This window comes from Seriola dumerili, unplaced genomic scaffold, assembly GCF_002260705.1.
Source record: "Seriola dumerili isolate Sdu_G_001 unplaced genomic scaffold, Sdu_1.0 BDQW01000091.1, whole genome shotgun sequence".
Taxonomy (NCBI): domain Eukaryota; kingdom Metazoa; phylum Chordata; class Actinopteri; order Carangiformes; family Carangidae; genus Seriola; species Seriola dumerili.
In genome coordinates this window covers 5,978,857-5,996,614 of record NW_019174346.1, presented here as the reverse complement: position 1 = coordinate 5,996,614, position 17,758 = coordinate 5,978,857, and the positions used below count along the sequence as shown (strand labels likewise).

At 39.0% G+C, this 17,758-nt stretch overlaps 2 protein-coding genes across 4 annotated transcripts; both read left to right on the top strand.

Annotated features, from left to right (window-relative positions):
* Nucleotides 1-6,077: 6,077 nt before the first annotated feature.
* On the top strand, nucleotides 6,078-11,716 carry LOC111222318 (calpain small subunit 1-like). The gene is made up of 11 exons (XM_022746009.1): nucleotides 6,078-6,225; nucleotides 7,188-7,244; nucleotides 7,336-7,372; nucleotides 7,478-7,570; nucleotides 7,790-7,847; nucleotides 8,024-8,095; nucleotides 8,731-8,792; nucleotides 9,249-9,327; nucleotides 9,864-9,980; nucleotides 10,104-10,162; nucleotides 10,292-11,716. Exons 2-11 carry the CDS (start codon nucleotides 7,198-7,200, stop codon nucleotides 10,316-10,318), a joined length of 651 nt encoding a protein of 216 aa, XP_022601730.1. The 5' UTR covers nucleotides 6,078-6,225; nucleotides 7,188-7,197; the 3' UTR covers nucleotides 10,319-11,716.
* A 963-nt stretch (nucleotides 11,717-12,679) lies between these two features.
* LOC111222254 (nuclear apoptosis-inducing factor 1-like) lies at nucleotides 12,680-16,980 on the top strand. Of its 3 annotated transcripts, none has more exons than XM_022745912.1 (5): nucleotides 12,680-12,763; nucleotides 13,464-13,666; nucleotides 13,976-14,413; nucleotides 14,736-14,789; nucleotides 14,888-16,980. In XM_022745912.1, exons 2-5 carry the CDS (start codon nucleotides 13,540-13,542, stop codon nucleotides 15,328-15,330), a joined length of 1,062 nt encoding a protein of 353 aa, XP_022601633.1. In that variant the 5' UTR covers nucleotides 12,680-12,763; nucleotides 13,464-13,539; the 3' UTR covers nucleotides 15,331-16,980. The 3 variants fall into 3 exon arrangements, with proteins under 3 accessions (XP_022601633.1, XP_022601636.1, XP_022601635.1); XM_022745915.1 differs by lacking the exon at nucleotides 12,680-12,763 and adding an exon at nucleotides 12,776-12,977; XM_022745914.1 differs by lacking the exon at nucleotides 12,680-12,763 and adding an exon at nucleotides 13,057-13,368.
* Nucleotides 16,981-17,758: the final 778 nt, after the last annotated feature.

Sequence of the window (17,758 nt, the reverse complement as noted above, 5' to 3'; positions counted from 1 at the left end):
CAGTGTGAGCCAAGTCTAACACATGTAGAGCCGGGTTGTACGAAGTAATTATCACTTGAATTGAATGAGATGATCAGCACGTCTTCTTGAACCAAGTTGACACTATAGTAGTATATGTGCACAAGTAAATGTAATCAATGAAAAATCATACAATATTTTATGAGCTACAATTAAGTTAGCACCTAAAAATAGAGATAAAAAAAATAATCATAATACAAAGTTATTGGGTCCATTTCAGTTCTGCAACATGTGAGACTGTCATGACTTTTATATAATGACTTACATGAGCCACCCAGCACACAGCCATTCTTCCTACACTGATCGACCTTGTTCATTATCCAACAAATACATTCTTAATCTTCTGAGCTCAGCCACACAAGCAAGGAAGGTGACATCACAAATACAGGGCTGTAGCTATACTGAGATCATGGACACGGTATTTCTCCTGGGAATTTGTGTTCCCGCTTTGCAGCCTCAGATGCAGTTCATATTCTGCGATTGAAATAATATGCACTGGTGGATTATTTCATGGTCTCTTCAGTTTTAGGCTTAGTATGTTTAAATTTGACATTTAGACCAAGAGACAGAGATAAAATAAAGGTGTTTGGTGCTTCCCAACAAGAATGTTATTTCTGGCAGTTTTGTTTGAACTTGTGAAGAGAGCTCTTGCATTTAGACCATCAGTACATGCAGGGAACTGATGCCTTCAAATGAAAACGGGGAGCCCTGCGTTTATATACAGTATGAACATTCAGTCACATCTGAGTATCCACTTCTGATGAGAGCACAGGTGCAGTGTTTTCCCTCTCCCCTCTCTGACTGCTCTGACTTCCCAGAGCTCAGAGATAAAAGTATATTGCTAATTTGATTTAGATACCTTTGGAAAAATCATTAAATTCCTTCCTGCATACTTGTGGAATTCAGTGAAAGAGACACAACAGTAAATGGACTTGCCTCTTGTAAAGCTTGCAAACTGTAGCTTGCATAACAATCACCAGGATGACTGACTAACTCCAAATATTAGGCATATAACTGCATGAGTAAGGCATTGGAAATAGTAACAATCCTAAGGTCTCTGGTATTTGGGGAATTACTTGTTGCTAATTTGAATTGATAAAGTCTCCCCGTCTAATCCTCTGCAGTTTATCCCTTCTAATGCCATGCCATAACAAAAATATTTGGAACGCTGATCCTAAAACTGCATCTTTCAATATCTGCCTCACTGTCCAATCTGTTTTTTGTTGTAAGGGCAATAAAATCATCTTACACTGTCCATTGTGCAGTGACAGAGTGAAATCATAACTCAAAATTTTATGCACATCCTCAGCCCATCCCATGTCTCATTTCTACCTTGAACTGAGGTGTAAAACCCTGCAGCAGTATACATTTAAGGCACATTTGATTCCTGCTGTGAGAGAAGGTAGCAATGGGCTTGAATGATAAAATTGCGTTGTCAAGGTAACAGGTTGTTCTGAAGACTGCAAATATGTCGTATTGAGGATGCTGCTATACAATATTTCAACCTGCAGCCTCTGCATGAGCTCTGCGTTTCCTCAAAGTGGAGCAGGTATAACTGCAGATGTAATATGGTTTGCATTCATAATTCAGAGATATTTAATAGCCAGTCTATCTTCATCAATATTATTGAAATTATTCACTGCAAATCTCATTTGCAAAAGCAAATCATGGCTGTCGGATACCTTGAGGTGGCACAGTGATTTCTTTCAAGTGATGAATGAGGAAAAAGGTGGGGACTGCTCTAGAATAGAGATACACTGAGGCACCCTTTAACATGGCTCCTGATGTAACCATGGATACCTCTATTTCATGGATGGAGTAATTTTAGCTGGAGTGGGATCTGAAGGATAGATATCACCGTTTCTGCACTGCACATCATATGTTATCACACGTCTTAAATATCAGGTTACAGATATGTATATATGATATATATATATGATATATATATTGATAATATTTCTCATGTGCAGTATACAGTATGCCATGTGATGATACTAAGACATCCCTGAGTATAATGCCCTGCTCAGTGATCCACTGACATATGGGATGTTTTGTTTGCAGAAACAATGGTGCATTCACAGAATCCAGGCAGGTGTCAGTGATGCAGTGGCTGACTGAACTGTATAATTTAGTAACCCAGCAAACTGCAGTTCCGACAATCAAGCCTATAGTTTGGAAGATTGTATGGATGAAAATGAAAAACATTCAATTTTAAGAAAATTGCACAGCTGACAACAAAAAAAACATCTAAATCATAATGATGAACACTGTCATAGTTGGGACTTTTCCGAGAAATGCTGACATGTTTTTTTATAATTCTACACCAGGTATTTAGGGGCAGAAACTAGAGAGATGATTTTAAAATGAACATTATTGCGAGTATAGCAGAAGCCATGAATTATGTTGTAAATTGACATGTTGCCATTGTATTTTTGAGTCCTGTTTTCCTGTGTGTGGTGAGAGAGCAGGACAGTAGAACTGAGACTTTTCTGTTGCAGAGGGAGCAGGCGAAGTGTCTGCACTGTCAAGGCAACCACAATAGTCCTGCCCACTGGGGATTAAGAGGAGATGTAGCTATGATAAAAACTGAGCAGCAGTGAGACGAACTGAACAGCAGTTCTTTAAAGTCAAGAAACAAGAGGCTCGATTGTTGGGAGGTCAGAGAGTCACAACAGTAGCCTGGATAACTACATGTATTTGCCCATATTACTGTCATAAATGTAGGAAAAACCAATGAAAATAGACAGAGATAAATGTTGCCAGGGTGATGTTTTTCATTACACTTACTCCACCTACAGTCAGTTTACAGAGTTTTTGTTAACATTTCACTAATTGTTGTTGAACTTTCTAATGCTGAGCTGATATTCAACGTTTATACAAATATTCAGCAGTTACTCATTTAATGTTAAGGTTAGTGAAACAGTTGAATCGTTCAAGTAATAACTAGTTGAAATGTTACAAATACTATGTACTCTGTCTCTCTGTAGACAGACTATCCAAATAAAGTCTTACTGTTTTTTTCCCCCCTGAATTTAATGGGGAAAGAATTAAATCATATTTTAAAGGTTAAGAAGCGACATGTGGTTGTTTAGGTTTGAGGACTTGTTGCTCTGTAATGTATACCAGCTTGTTTGTTAAGGTGATCTTTATTATCCCAGAGGGGAAATTTGTTGCACAGTCAGCAGTAAAAACAATCATCAACAGGAGTCAAAACACACCAGTCCACATGCAACCAATTTACACAGTAAACATAGAATTACATAATATTATTCAAAAGGCCAATAGCAGCGGACACAAATGAGTTTTTGCAGAATATGTCTGTGACCAGATGGAAGCAACCTGAACTCACTGTGCTCGCTGTGTTGAGCTTTGTGCAATTTTACTGCACATTCTTACAATTCCCTGTAACCTCTTCTTGTTTTTCAGGCTAAGTGATCCAAATCGGCCAATAAAAGATAAGGTTAAAAGAGAGTTGATAAAGCAAAAAAAAAAAACATTCTCATAAAGGTGGTGTCAACATCACAACCTCCTGAGCCTCTGATAAAATCATATGCGCTGATGAGCCTTTGCACAAACATCAGTATTTGGTTCAAAAGTAAACTTGTCATCAGTTATTGGCTCCAGATACTGGTCAGTTACATCATCACTGAGCAGGTACACAATGATGGAATCATCCATGTACTTAATGATATGTCTGTCCCCATTGACTTTCACTTCTCAGTTAAAAAGATAACCAGACAACATATTAATCCTGGCTGAATGTTGTAGATGATGGAAAGTCCATCTGCTAAAATGTGAGGTTGGATACAGTTAAAATCTGAGGAGACGTCAACAAAAAACAAACATACAAAATTCTTGCCACCATATATATATATATATATATATATATGTATGTATAAGAGAAAACAGGCAGAGAAAGCTTTATAAGTCTGACATCAGCCATGAAAAAGTGATAATATTCCTACAATTGTTGTGCAAATATACATTTTTCTAAAAGACTTACCTGGCGTATTTGCATGGTAAATGCGGAAGATGCTGTTTTCTCTCAGCTCTGTCAAATGCTCTCTAGCTCCACCTGCTGGACAGCACTGACATGCACTGTCATATTAAAGTCAACTGATATCTCTGAATGGCTGAAGTACCGTTCAGTCCCACGTTGAGCCAGATGACCCTGAGGGGGGAGCTGTTCTGTCTCTGACACCTCTGGCCTGTGCAGAGCAGTGGCAGGAAAGGCAGATGATTAAAGCCGACATTTAATCTTTCTGCCAATATTCAGCTGATTAGTGTTCACCCATTTCATGCCAATTACAGAGGAATTTCAGTAATATGTTCTGTAAAGCTGAAAGATTTAGCTTGCTATAGTCTGATATAGCATCCTGCAAGATTGCAAAGTAATCAACTGTAGCCAATTCACTGATTTAGATTCCTGTAAAGTAAAACTGTAGGATTTTATGGCTTCTTGGATTTTATTTTTTGGCATTTTTGTCCCAGGAAATGACGGGACAGAGAGATCAAGGGAAGGAACAATGAAAAACAAACGTTCCCAGACAGGCTCGAACAAAGTATGTTGTGGTTCATTGTCTGCACCTTACACCCCAAGGCCCTCAGCGCAGACATGGATGAACTGTAGCATTTGACTTGGCCTTTACATCTTTGAACACATCAGGCTCTTCTCCATTTGTAGAAAAGCAGTTTATCTTGATATTATTCTACATGGTCCTGATCACTGAACAACAATGAGAAAAAAGTTCCCTTGGCGGTTTAGCACAATCACTTCAGTCTGGGGTAATCGCTGCTTATATGATCCAATTATCAGAGAATAGGATTTTGTCAAAATAAATGACAAGACAATTTTCTCTCCCTTCTCATTAAGCTGTGTTTAATTATTCAATGTGGTGTGCTATCATTTTTAAACATGCCCCAAGTCCACTGGCAAATCTTCTGAGGGAAGATGGGCTTTTTTAACAGTGCTCCAGTTTTTCTATGAAATTGTCCAACTGCCATAAAATATGCCTCTCCAAAGGAATCTTTCATTTATAGATATAGCAAAGAAAAACGGAATGATTCTGGCAATGAAATAGCAATATGCCAGGAAATAATGCCCTGCTGTGGAGCCTAAGCAGTTAGACGCAGAGGTTCTCAAACTAGGATCCACCTGGGTCCTTGAAGGGGGTCCAAGGAGGTCTCCAGCTAAATTCATATCAGTGTAATTGTGCTATTGTAGCACTGAGTGATGTTAGAGGAGTGAGAATATGACCTATTTGACCAGAGGACTCACTCTCTGTTATACACCTGCAGTAGACACAGGCAGTACAGTTCAGGTGGAAGTGCCCGATACAGACCTGGTTCCAGGCATAAAACTCCAAAAAAATATAATGCCAATATATGAATTTAATTGGCGATTGTCTGCTTATATTCAACTTTTGTTGACCAGCTTTTCATTCCTCTGTTCTATGGATATTTACAGCATACTAATTTTGTTAATATACTGCACTTAATTTAGCTGTGTTCACACTAAGCACACAATGCTATGTTGACTTACAGCTTCTGTAAACAGGCTATCGTGACAAACACTTTGTAATAAAGCCTGTTTTGACATAGTATCCTCAGAGGAACAAAAAAACAACCCAAAGCATCCTTTCTCCTGAAGATCTATTAATACATAAAACATGTTAGACCGGACATCTTAACACTATACAGGTGCAGGATATTTTATAAAATTGTTACCTCGGTTCACACTCCAGACCAGACGGTGGCACATGCTTTAAACGAGTTCACACACAAAAAGAAAGAAAAAATACAACAAATATGATATATAGCAATAAAGAGGAACTGGATTAAAGCATGCCTGACCACACATACTGAAACACACAATAACCTGTGCGGTGTCTCATCCGGGTTATCACACTGCGCCTGTCGAAAACAAACATCTGTACATGTTCGACATTTATGATTTGAAGGCATTAGACACCAGACTAATGTAAGTCGTATCGTATCGTATTAAACCAAGAATTTTCTTTGCTGCCAGCCGCAGAAAAGACTTGGGTAAACTGTGAGACCTCTTTGGCATCCCACTTCCTCCCTGCAGCGGCAGTGGGTCGGGGCGTGTTGACGGACCGCCCTGACAGCTGAGTTGAATTTAGGGAGTCTCACGCAAGCTCAGCCAGACATCCTGCCACCAACTTCACCGAGTGCTGTTGCCTTACGGTAAATATATATATATGTATATGTCAAGTTTTAAAAGAACAAAGTATCGTTTACCTGAAACCCACTGTAAGATTAGATAGTTACGGTAATTCCGAGTTTTGCTGAATTTGACAGATAGCGGAGCTAGCCGTGAACGTTAGCTGAGTGTTAGCTTATCTGACGCTAAAGTTAGTTAGCTGCCTTAACGTAAACGCTACCGCCAGTACGTGCTAGTGTAAATACGTGCTGTTCAGAGGTTGCACGGTTTGACAGGTTTTTAACTGCATTAGGCAGCTGCATGTGAGTAGGTCAGTAACATCGTGAGCTAACCTGATATAATGTTAATCTTCTACCGTAATGTTAGAATTGCAACGTTAGCTCTGTCGTGTGAGGAGTTAGAGACGCTACTGAACTTAGCTTACCCAGTCTAAGTAGTAGTGTTGAAATGGGACATTTTACTCACTAGTGGGAGTTTTTAAAATTTCATAGTTGTCATTATAAACATGCGATGCATTAACACGGCCTTTAAATGTAGTCTATTTTTCGCAGTCTTTTAGTGGCACTGAATCTTTTTCATAACAGGAAACATTTTAAGAGGGGCTAGTGGGTGTGCCGCTTACATGACTGTAACTGAGGAAAACTCAAGACATGTCATCGCTTGATCTATTGCAAGTCTAATCAGTGCTGTTAGCTATTGAAGCACTTAACCACTTAACATAGCATAAACATGAAAGGGCCATGAAAACCAGTTCATGTTTGTAGTGGCTGACATTCAAGTTGCACTGTCGGTGTATGGCATGTTTATTTTTTCATACTATCTATTCCTACTTCCTGCTTTATATTTCCATGAGAAAGTGGAATCTGGTTTTGGTTTTGGTTTTTGTTTTTGGGAAATTTCAGGGAGCGTTTTTAAGAATCTGGGCTCAGGTGGTGTATGTGGTGCAAGTCTTTTCCCTGACTCATATTGCATTTTGCATTCACAGTTGACAGAAGATGTTTTTTGCCAAAAAGTTTATCGGTGGCATCATTGATGTTGTAAGGTAAGAATCTGCACAAAGTACCTGCTCAAGCAAAACAAAAATGTGGTTTGTGGTTTAAGTTGACATTTCATCTGCGGTCCTGTCTTTGTAGCAACATCGACCCAGCCCAGTTTGTGCCTTCTGACCCTGTGAGTGACAGTCATTACATCACCAGCTCTATCTGCCTGTCACTGTACTGCTAACTCTAGGTGATTACACAGTTTGTAATTTCTGCTGCTGCCTTTGTCCCACAGCCTCCACCACGCAGGCCACTTGCATATGCAGAGCAGCATGAGAGTGACGAAGAGAAACAGTTCCGCAGAGTCTTTCAGCAACTTGCTGGAGATGTGAGTCTTATGTCTGCCTGTATTTCTCTTTGAATGTCTGGTGCTCTCTGCAGTAACCACACTACTTATTCCATTTCATTGACACAAGAAAATTTAAAGTCAACAGACAGATTTCACTGTTTAAAGACTGTTTCTCTGTCATCCATCGTGTTACACCGTACAGTTGTGTGCCTGTGAAGCTTTCCTTAGTGTTAACACTGTTTAATATTTGTCATATAGGACATGGAAGTGAGCCCAACTGAGCTGATGAACATCCTAAATAAAATCATTTCAAAGCGTAAGATATGTTTGCATTTGTCATATTGAGTCTATCTCTTACACATCCTTGTGTGTAGTTCTTCCATTCTTTGTTTTGATTCAGTCCTTTGTAGTATTTACACATTTCTATGTAGTGTATGTTTGTATTTTGTGTATATACAAACTGCTCAATGACTGTTTCCGCTTATATTTCAGGTGGAGATCTGAAGACAGATGGTTTCAGCATTGAGTCTTGCAGGAGCATGGTGGCAGTCATGGATGTATCCTGTCTATCATTAGCAGGCTGTGTTGTGTAGCTGACAGTGACTGCACAGTAAAAATACACAGGACAGAACAAATACATAGGCAGTTCGCTATAGAAAGAGACGTGTTGGCTCACCACACTCCATCACACCCACAGCTCATTAAGGTTGAGGACATACATTGTAATATTGAGGCAAATAACTGCCATGATTTGGCCATTGAAACAGATTTTCACAGATGGGCCAAGCCTGCGTTCATTTTGTCCTGTGGCACTGGATAGTCAGGTTTAATGACCTTGAAACTGGGCATGTATCAGATTCCCTCAGGCATGCTAAAAAACCAAGGTGCCCTGTTCAATCAAAAGGTCAATCTTTATATATTTTTTATTTGTAAGCAACATTAATTGCATATTTATCTAGAAAACTGTGTGAATGTAGCTACATGGGAGTCATGTGATCCTTGGCTGTGGTGTCAGACTAAAGTTGGCATTAGTTCCCCACAGCTCTGAACCACACAAATGAGGAAAGCACGCACAGTAAAAGTACACCTTGGGCAAATACAGCGTGCCCATAAGTATAAGTATTGCAACTGTGTATCTAAGCTGGAGTTAAAGAAGAAGACTGTTGCCTGTTGTCCTTAATGCAGTTTCAGAGTGACAGCAACTGGAAAACTCGGCTTTCATGAATTCAAACATCTCTGGAACAATATAAAGAAATGGCAGGCAAGTACAGCAGGCTCATTTCACTTTTCCTGCACATCTGTGTCTTGTTGCACTTACATTCCTGTGGTCGATGTTAATGTCTCCAGTATTAGTTAACACAGAAGAAACTGTAGTCCCAGGTGTATACGGTATCAGCTGTTGAATTGAGTTTATAAAGGACAAACTCAACCTTGAATTTTTTGTATTCTGTCAGCGATGACACATGAAGTTGGTGCTTGTCGATTTACGCTTACCAGGACGTGAAAAGCACCAACTTTGTTTAATGTTTTTTTTTTTTCTCTCAATTTTTCTCAGATGAATTTAGTTGATGCAACTATTTTGGCAGCTGGGTTGTTGGAGAGAAAATGTTTGCTTTGTGTTTTTTTTCTTTTAGTCTTGCTAGCTTGTGAATCTGCTTTTGAGGAAACAGTTTCAGATGCCAAACATGTTTTAAATACTTGTGTTGTTGTGATTTAGGGAGTGTACAAGTCCTACGACACAGATGGCTCTGGTGTCATTGGTGCAGATGAGCTTCCAAATGCTTTCAGAGCTGCAGGTGAGTGAGTTTTTAAAAATTGTTTAAATGTTTGCACAGACAATAAAACGATGCAAGCAAAACTAACTTTACACATAACATTAATAACAGCCTCACAAATGGATTTGATTAACAATCAAAAATGTCTCTATGCATGTTATGAACAAATAAAATATTGGATTTGGATCATTGATTCACCAGCTAGAAACTTATTATTCTATCAAATGTGGAGTTAGTGAGATTAGATCTGGTTTATTTCCTGCTGGCATCATTTTGTTTTCTCATCATGACCTGTGAGCACTAGTTAAATAGAGAAACTCCTTGATCAGTATTTCAGCAACTTGATAGACACGGGCAGCCAGTGAAATGTTTTTGAACTGAAAACAAAGCTTCACCTGTGAACAGCTGGATAAAGCGTTAGTGATTTGAATATCATACCGGTTGTTTGAATATATTTGTGTTAAGGAACGCAGCCTTAAGGTCATGGACACATAACCTCTCTGTAATTGCTATTTAATAGTAAAATGACCAATTTCATCCGCTCATCTGTTTGTCAGGCTTCCCTCTCAACGACCAGCTGTTCGAGATGATAATTCGCAGATACAGTGATGAAAGTGGGAACATGGATTTTGATAACTACATCGGTTGCCTTGTGAGGCTGGATGCCATGTGCCGTAAGTTTCAAAGACCACTCCTGAAATAAATTGATTTCTTTATCAGTGTGACAAGAATGATTAACTTGGAATTTAATCTCCAAAACTGAAGGTATGGTAGGCTTAATATCTGTTCTGATTCAGGTGCCTTCAAAACCCTGGATAAGGATAACAACGGGACTATCAAAGTCAATGTTCAGGAGGTAAAGTCATCTCAGATATTTTAAATTATCAGTGGGTTTCAACTGGAGTTTAGTTTTTCTAAAAGCATTGATTCAGTTTATGTCAAATGTTTTCAAAAAGTCATCTTCTCTGCCCTTGTGTCTTTTCAGTGGCTTCAGTTGACCATGTACTCATGAGTCCAGACGATGTCTCCTGCTTGTTATACGGAACCACTTTGTTTGTCCACGCAGTCCAAAATATTTTATCAACCATCGCAATGTACTCCACTCATCACTGTAAAAAAAAAAAAAAAAAATCTCCCACAAGGCACAGTTCGAATGGCTCCCACCTTTTTTCAATAGACTGCATGATTGACATGTCTACCTTTGTGCTAGTGTTTACACCTGTTGGGACAGGTCAGTGTATACCTTTTAACAATCACGTAAGTAATTCTCAGAAAAGGCTCCACCCAGCATCAGCCTGAGGACTAACCAGCTTTCTTACTAAATTTAATCCCCTATGAGGATGTGCATGTCTTTGAAGAGAGGGTTAATTTAACTTCAGGGGAAACAGTTAATCAGTCCATAAAGTTTAAAGGCTCTGCACACCCACAGGTGTTTTCAGGTATTAATGCTGAGTAGAGCTCTGCACAGGCTGAAGCTGGGTTGTAGCTATTCATAGAATTGCATGATGTGACCAAATTCCATGTAATCATAAGAGTCATGAGGATGTTAGTTGTCCCACCCCGACAGTTGCAACAAAGCTAACAGGAGTGTTGGGAAAATGGCTGGCAGCCAATCATTACACACCCACACAGCCCTGAGAAGAGGTCTCATTGGGTAAAATAGGGAAGCAAATTCTTCTGTTTTTGCAGAGACTTTGAGATGGCCGTTGTAAAACTATAGATAAATCTTACTATTTGTTAGACCACAGTTATACTCAGTGTCTTTGTGAAACCAGGCCCACAGCCACTGATGAAAGATTCTTGTTCACTAAAACATGTGAAACAGCTCATTATTTTGAGTGTTAGGGAGATGTATAAGTTATGGATCACTTGCACCAAAGCCTATCACAAGCAGATCGCGGTGCACACTCCAATATTTTGCATCACAGTTGCACTGTATATGCACAGCAGTCAGGAATGCTCATACTGACTACAGCCACTAGAAGATCTAAATAATGAATAAATCTAAAATCACAAACTGTCTTTTAAGTGACCTGATATTAAAGTTAGTTTATTAATGTATATATTCAATATATCAGCTTTATATCTCCTCTGTAATAGTAATGTACATTAACATCCCAAGAGATAATGTCTTTGCCATAGCATTCTGTATGTCTCAGTTAACTGATCACTTTATCACTTATCTGTGTGCTTATTCAAAATGCCTGCACCAGATAATTGCCAGCACAATGTGTGAATTTATCGTATATAATAGATGTGTATGCCACTAATGCAAGCAGCCAATAGAAAAGATGCATTAATAAGGGTTTTTAACCATGTAGTTGTAGCCACTGTCATTAAACTGTTACCGAAAATGTTTGGTAAAATAAATACCTGTGCCATATTTGGAATAAAAGGGTATCTGAAATGAGTCATTGGTAACTGCTGACAATTTGTAGTGTGCTCCTTTGAGTCATTAGTCAGTAACTAAATTCTTGCTCAGGTTGAACGGGCATCGGTCTCTGGACCATTCATAATGGCATAGTTATTTGAAATGAATCAATGAGTATGATGAACTTAATATAGGAACCGATTTACAATGGTTTCTTAACTTAAATGGGGTACGGTATTTGTTTGTTAAAAACACTATTATTTTTTTTTAAATGACAATTGAAATTACTGTATATGGACGTAATAAAGATTCACCAATCTCATCTCTTGTGTATAGAGAACATGTCTATTCACAGGCCTTAAATTAATAGACTCTTCGTTGATATTGATTAATCAAAATATATTTGGTGGGATATCTGCCAAAGAAAGCTGAACGTCAAACCTCTTCCTCTGCACAAGGAAACTTTGATTTATATATAAAAAAAGAGACAATAGTGCCCTCCACAGACAGGAAATCTGACCCACCGAGATAAAAACAGTGTTTTTTTTTGCATTTTTTGCATGACTTATACACCACCAGCAAACTCACTGTTAATGCATGAGGTGACAAATACGAACACCCCCTTTGTCAAGAAGTAAGCGCTTCTCGAGTGACGGAGACCCTGGAGTAGAGTGGTGCCAGAGGGCACCTGAGCCAGACACCCATATTTCCTCTGTGTGTGTTGGTAGCAAAGATGAAGCCTGCAAACGATATAAGAGGTTAGATGTGCTCCTTCAAAATAAAACCACATAGTGTTACGACAGTAAAAATTGAAGAAATAAAGAAAGAACTTAGTTACCGAAATCACCAGGTTATTGTGGTTATTTTTAAAAGTCACACGTGAAACCAGTGATAACCAATATGTAGTGACAACTCTCAAACTAATGTCACGTTCATCAGCAGTGTTTTAGCTACCCGCTGACGTTAACCGGATATCTTTTGTGTAACATTAGCTTCACACTGGCTAGCTTGACTAGTAGCTACCTTGGCGATAAGGAAGTTTATCTTTACGTTTTTGGACTAAACCCCGGCTTCTTTGACTTGGGGGTATGTTCACCATCTCATTAGCCGTTTTTGCTATTAACGTACACCTCGACAAGTGAGATTTGGTGAACTAAGTGCTTCATTAGCCTTTTCAGACTGCAACGCAGCGTTAGCTAACGTCCTGCTGCAAAGACAGCTAACCTACTGTGTGATGTTGTGTAACATTTGGCTAAACATAGCTAACTAAGTGTATGTAGCATTGTATAAGTGAAACGAAGTAAGTGTTATCCGTTAACAATAATTAGGGAGATGTAAGTAAAGGTTGCGTTTGACTGTAACTACGAATGGTTTGTATACATAGCTAGCTAATAAGGCTATCGTATGTGTATAGTGAGTATAGCATCGTCCATTGTTCATTCACTCAGCCAGTGCTAACGCAGACTGTTAACATCACGCTAAACCTGTACTATTTCTCTGCTGAACTGTATGAGAACAGTTAGATCTATGTATGTAACTACCTTACAGATAAAATGTTGATAGTATTTATTTATCTATTCAGTTAATCACCTAACTAGACTTGTACACGGTCATTGCTCAGCTGTTGAGCCTGTGTATCACTGCATCAATACTACTCACCCTAGCTCTCAGTTTCAAAGATCAACTGCAAAGTATGTATGAAAAAATACACATGTGAAGCATTTACGTTTAACACTTGCAGTCTCCCTTTAACTTTGTTGTAATCAGACCCTTGACCCTCTTACAGACAGCTGCAGAGGTAGAAGCAGAGCACAGAAGAGACTATAAAGCAGCTGAACCTCTGCTGACACTGTGTGTGGAGGATGTCTTCATCAATATACTACAACCAAGACAGTGTTACTCGCTTCAAGAAAAGAAAAGCTCGTTTCTCTTTCAGTGAAGTCCACATACTGTTGGATGAAGTGAGGAAGCATCGTATGGTTGTTGTGGGTATGTGTCTTCAACTCCTTATCGGAATGATTTCATTCACCTCCTTTAAGAAGAGATGGTGCTTTGAAGTTTTGTGTCTGAGTTCCTAGAAAGTGAATGAGTGATTGTGATGTACGTGGTTAATCAAAAGCTTAAAATAAACACAGCTAAGCCCAGGGAACAAAGATATTGAGAACACAAGAGTATACAAGAAATTACAGTAAATTTGTGAATGATAAAATCTTGAATATGGCCCGACCACTGACACAATGATTTTTGAAGGCAGGTGCTTGTATAGTTTTTTTTGATTTTTTTTTTTTCTCCCCAAAGGCAAATTCAATCGTGGTGTGCCAACAGACATGAAGAAGCGGACATGGGCAGAGATTACCGCACGTGTCAATGAGATTGGGGAGTGCCAACGCGAGGTCATCGAGGTCATCAAGAAATGGTCTGACCTTAAGTGCGATACCAAGCGGAAAGTGGCTGCCATGCGGTCAGGGACAGTCCCCAATAGGGGCCTCAATTCACGTCTCTCCCGAGACCTTAATCAGACAGAGAAAATAGTTCTTCAGATCCTGGAGATGGATGAGGAAGACCAGAGCATAGGTGACTTTGGCCCACTGGGAGATGACGATGATGTGCCAGAGGAGGAAGAAGAAATGGAAGAGGAGGATATGATTGGAATGCAGAGTTCTCCGAATGGCGGGTTGGACATGACAGCTATGCCCCCACCAACCTCTTACACCATGAGTGGACTTGCACAGTCAGGTAGCAAAGAGGATCAAATACTGTCTGTCTAAAGTAGTTCTTCTCATAGGTGCTTAAAATAATAGTTGAAAATTTTGTCAATATTTTCTCAACCTTATTTCAGAATAAACACTGTTGTTGATATGTGTACATAACACATGTAAGGTTAGAACTACTCCATGTCATCTTCCTCTGGAAGTATTAATTTTTGCTATAAGTATAATGAATGGCTTGTAGACGACTGATGTTTCAGAATAACATATTCATTTTAAAATCTAAGTTAAAAGCTAATTGAGGAGACATGCACTCATATAGTTTAATTTAGATACTTTGAACGTTGCAGGGGACTCATCGCAACCTGCCTTTGATGTGCAGTATGAAGTACCTGCGACAGAAGGTGAGTTGTCAAGTTTTGGATACAGAAAAAGATTCAGAATTTTTTAAAAATGTTTTAGTAATGAGAAAACACTGATAAACCTTTTTCTTTGACTCAAGATACTGAAACTGCATTTGGAGACTCAGACGAAGACCAAAGGGATGACGTGCTCCCTTCCACTCAAGCTGCAAAACCAACAGAGGATCATCAAGGAAACAACGGCATCCAAAAACAAGGACCACCTCAGATGTCCTCTGGACCTTCAACGTCAACATCCACGCCTTTGATGCCCGGTCAGCCCTCACAGAACACGAGGGACAGCATGTTACATAATGCATCACTGAGCCTTCAAGAGCAGCATGCCACCAACATCCTGCTGGAGACGGTTTCACGCTCCCTGGAGCTGCTGTCCGAGTCGGTGCAGCAGCTGGCAGAGACTCAACAGGAGTTTGTTCGGGAGTCGCTGCAGCTCCAGCGGGAGACAGTGCAGGTTCTCAGAGACTTCACAGGTGGAGCCATTGCACTCATGCATGACAAACTGAATGGACGGCCAGCATTATAGCAACAAAACATCAGAGTTGTTAAGTTGTATCACTGACTTCATACACAGCCTTCAGGTGCAGGAGCATTTATGTTCCTTTGGACTCCACTGCTGGTTACTGTACTTTTTCATAGTACTCAAAAGATTTTCTGTGGCTATATTTTAAAACTGTATTCGTATTGATGGAATTACTGTCTGCGTGGTTACATGAAAGGGGATTGAGAAAATAACCAATGTTAGCCATAAAGAAAGTAAATGTGGAGGGTGTTTTTTTTGCTACTGAACGTGAGATTCCTACCACTTGCATTGTAGAGCATTTTTTATTGAGCATACACCACTTTGAAAGCCTTTACATTCTTTTAATGTTGAAATGCAAAGAATGAGTCTTTAATTTTGAAAAGTCAGTCAAATCCATTTGTGTGTCCTTGTATAAGTTGTAGCTTTCTCTTGCATCAGTGTCTAGAGGTTATCAAATGTACTGTAATGGTAAGTGGATTTCTGCACCTGACCATTATATGGTCCATATGTCTGAAAGCTGGTGTTTTACATAATTTGAAAATACCTGTAACTGAATAATTTGTGATTGTCTGATTTAGTTCTTTTTTACATTGCAAACAACACTTGAATATGAAAGTTTCAGTAATTTCTTTTAAAACATGAAATAAACCCCTCATGTATTTAAATGGAACAAAAGTCATCTTCCAAGCTATGAGTCTGAAAAGAGCTACAGTGGACATAATTCAGATATCCACCAGGGAGGCCACGGTGTGGACATTTTCCCACTGGGTAATAAACTTGTGACAACACCGGTGTTACCAATTACATTAGACATTTCACAAGAAAAGATGTGTCGGCTCATTAGAAGTGTTTCCTCCAGGTGCTGCCACCTTCATCAGACAAAGTTTGCAGATTGCCTCATTAATGGTATCAGGTTCCTTTTTGATTTTGGGTTCTTTGATATCGCCAAATAGGTGTTTTTGCTTTTCGCTTTGACACAGAATACTCCACCCCTGTCTTGTTAGTCATCTCCCCTCTCATCACGTAATAAGACTCTGCTACTCTATGATGTGCATCTGCTCTGCTGCCACGCAGAGAAGAAACATTTTTTGTAATAGTAGCACCCAACTAAGTGTTGATTACAAGTATTTTATAAAATAGAGTTTTTTAATATATGACGTGAAAATGAACCGAATGGGTTTTATGTCTAAAAAAATGAAAAAAGTGGGGCTAATGGAAAAGTTATGTAATCGTATGCCTGAACGCAGTGTAACACCGCTAGCACCAAGCACCGTGGTAACTCTAATATCCACTTATTAGAAAGTGCAAATCCACCTGGATTCCGGGGCTCTGTTTTATAAATATATCTTGACATCTTTAGACTGGTTCTATTACAAATGCCCTTATATTGTTGATTTCAAATAATCAGATTTCACTGAAGATAGGTTAGTGGTATCAAATCATAAGTTTGAAAACATGAACTGTTTCATAGACTGATTGTCCTAATATCTAGAGAAACGTGTTAAAGATTAACATTAAATACAAATTACAGATAGACCTTAAAAGGATAAAGCTGATCCCATTCAGTGTTTTCACATTGTCATCAAAAGACCAAAACCAAACTATGCCAAAGTATTGTCTGTGTCCTGTATTCTCTGTGATGTAGAGTCCTATCCATTGTTGTCTGAAAACTATTAAAAACACATTAATGAGCCACACTGTTGCAGTGGGTGACATGTTCCTTCATAACAATGAACATGAGCTATGTAGATTTAGTTTAATTTGATCTCCTGTACCATGTCCTGCAGCTGTAAATATTCAGCAGAGCAACAAATGTGTATTAATCCGCTGCTGAAAATAGTCCCCAACAAGTGTGCAATTCCCTCCAGTTTGAGAGGTAGTTTCTGAAAACTACACCGCCCAGCTGATTTAGGAAATTACTAAAGCTTTAAAACAAGATAAAACTATATATACACATATATAAATATATATATATATGTGTGTGTGTGTGTGTGTATATATGTACATTTTCAGTAGGAATTAATGGGCTAGGAGCTGAGAGCTATGGGATGGATTGGGAGGTCAGAAAGTTAGAGGCAAAAAAATAGTTTTGGTCTTTTTTGGGATGTGTGGACATTAAGAAAAACAGACATCACCACATTTGTCGTTTAAATAAGTCCTTTATGAGGTGAGGACATGCGATATTGTAGTGTCTTTAACTATAACACCTCTTGACACTGTCGTTATCTGGAGTCCATCAGGAATACTGGCGATGTTCAGCCAGTGTTGCAGGTTCATTGAATTAGCAGAAGGGGGCTCTGCAGCACAGTCAGTCTCAGAGGTCAGACTGTGCTGACTGGGAGCTGATAAACGAGATGAAGCATTTCTCAGCGTGTCTTTAAGGCAGCTCTACAATGTATTATGCAGTAATGCAATATACAATCAAAACCAT

Excerpts from the sequence above, each read along its gene's own strand:
- LOC111222318 (XM_022746009.1), top strand. The coding sequence starts at position 7,198 with ATGTTTTTTGCCAAAAAGTTTATCGGTGGCATCATTGATGTTGTAAG. Across the intron at positions 7,245-7,335 it reads GGCATCATTGATGTTGTAAG|CAACATCGACCCAGCCCAGT; the intron begins GTAAGAATCTGC and ends CTGTCTTTGTAG. Across the intron at positions 7,571-7,789 it reads TTCAGCAACTTGCTGGAGAT|GACATGGAAGTGAGCCCAAC; the intron begins GTGAGTCTTATG and ends TTTGTCATATAG.
- LOC111222254 (XM_022745912.1), top strand. The coding sequence starts at position 13,540 with ATGTCTTCATCAATATACTACAACCAAGACAGTGTTACTCGCTTCAAG. Across the intron at positions 13,667-13,975 it reads GCATCGTATGGTTGTTGTGG|GCAAATTCAATCGTGGTGTG; the intron begins GTATGTGTCTTC and ends TTCTCCCCAAAG. Across the intron at positions 14,414-14,735 it reads GAGTGGACTTGCACAGTCAG|GGGACTCATCGCAACCTGCC; the intron begins GTAGCAAAGAGG and ends TGAACGTTGCAG.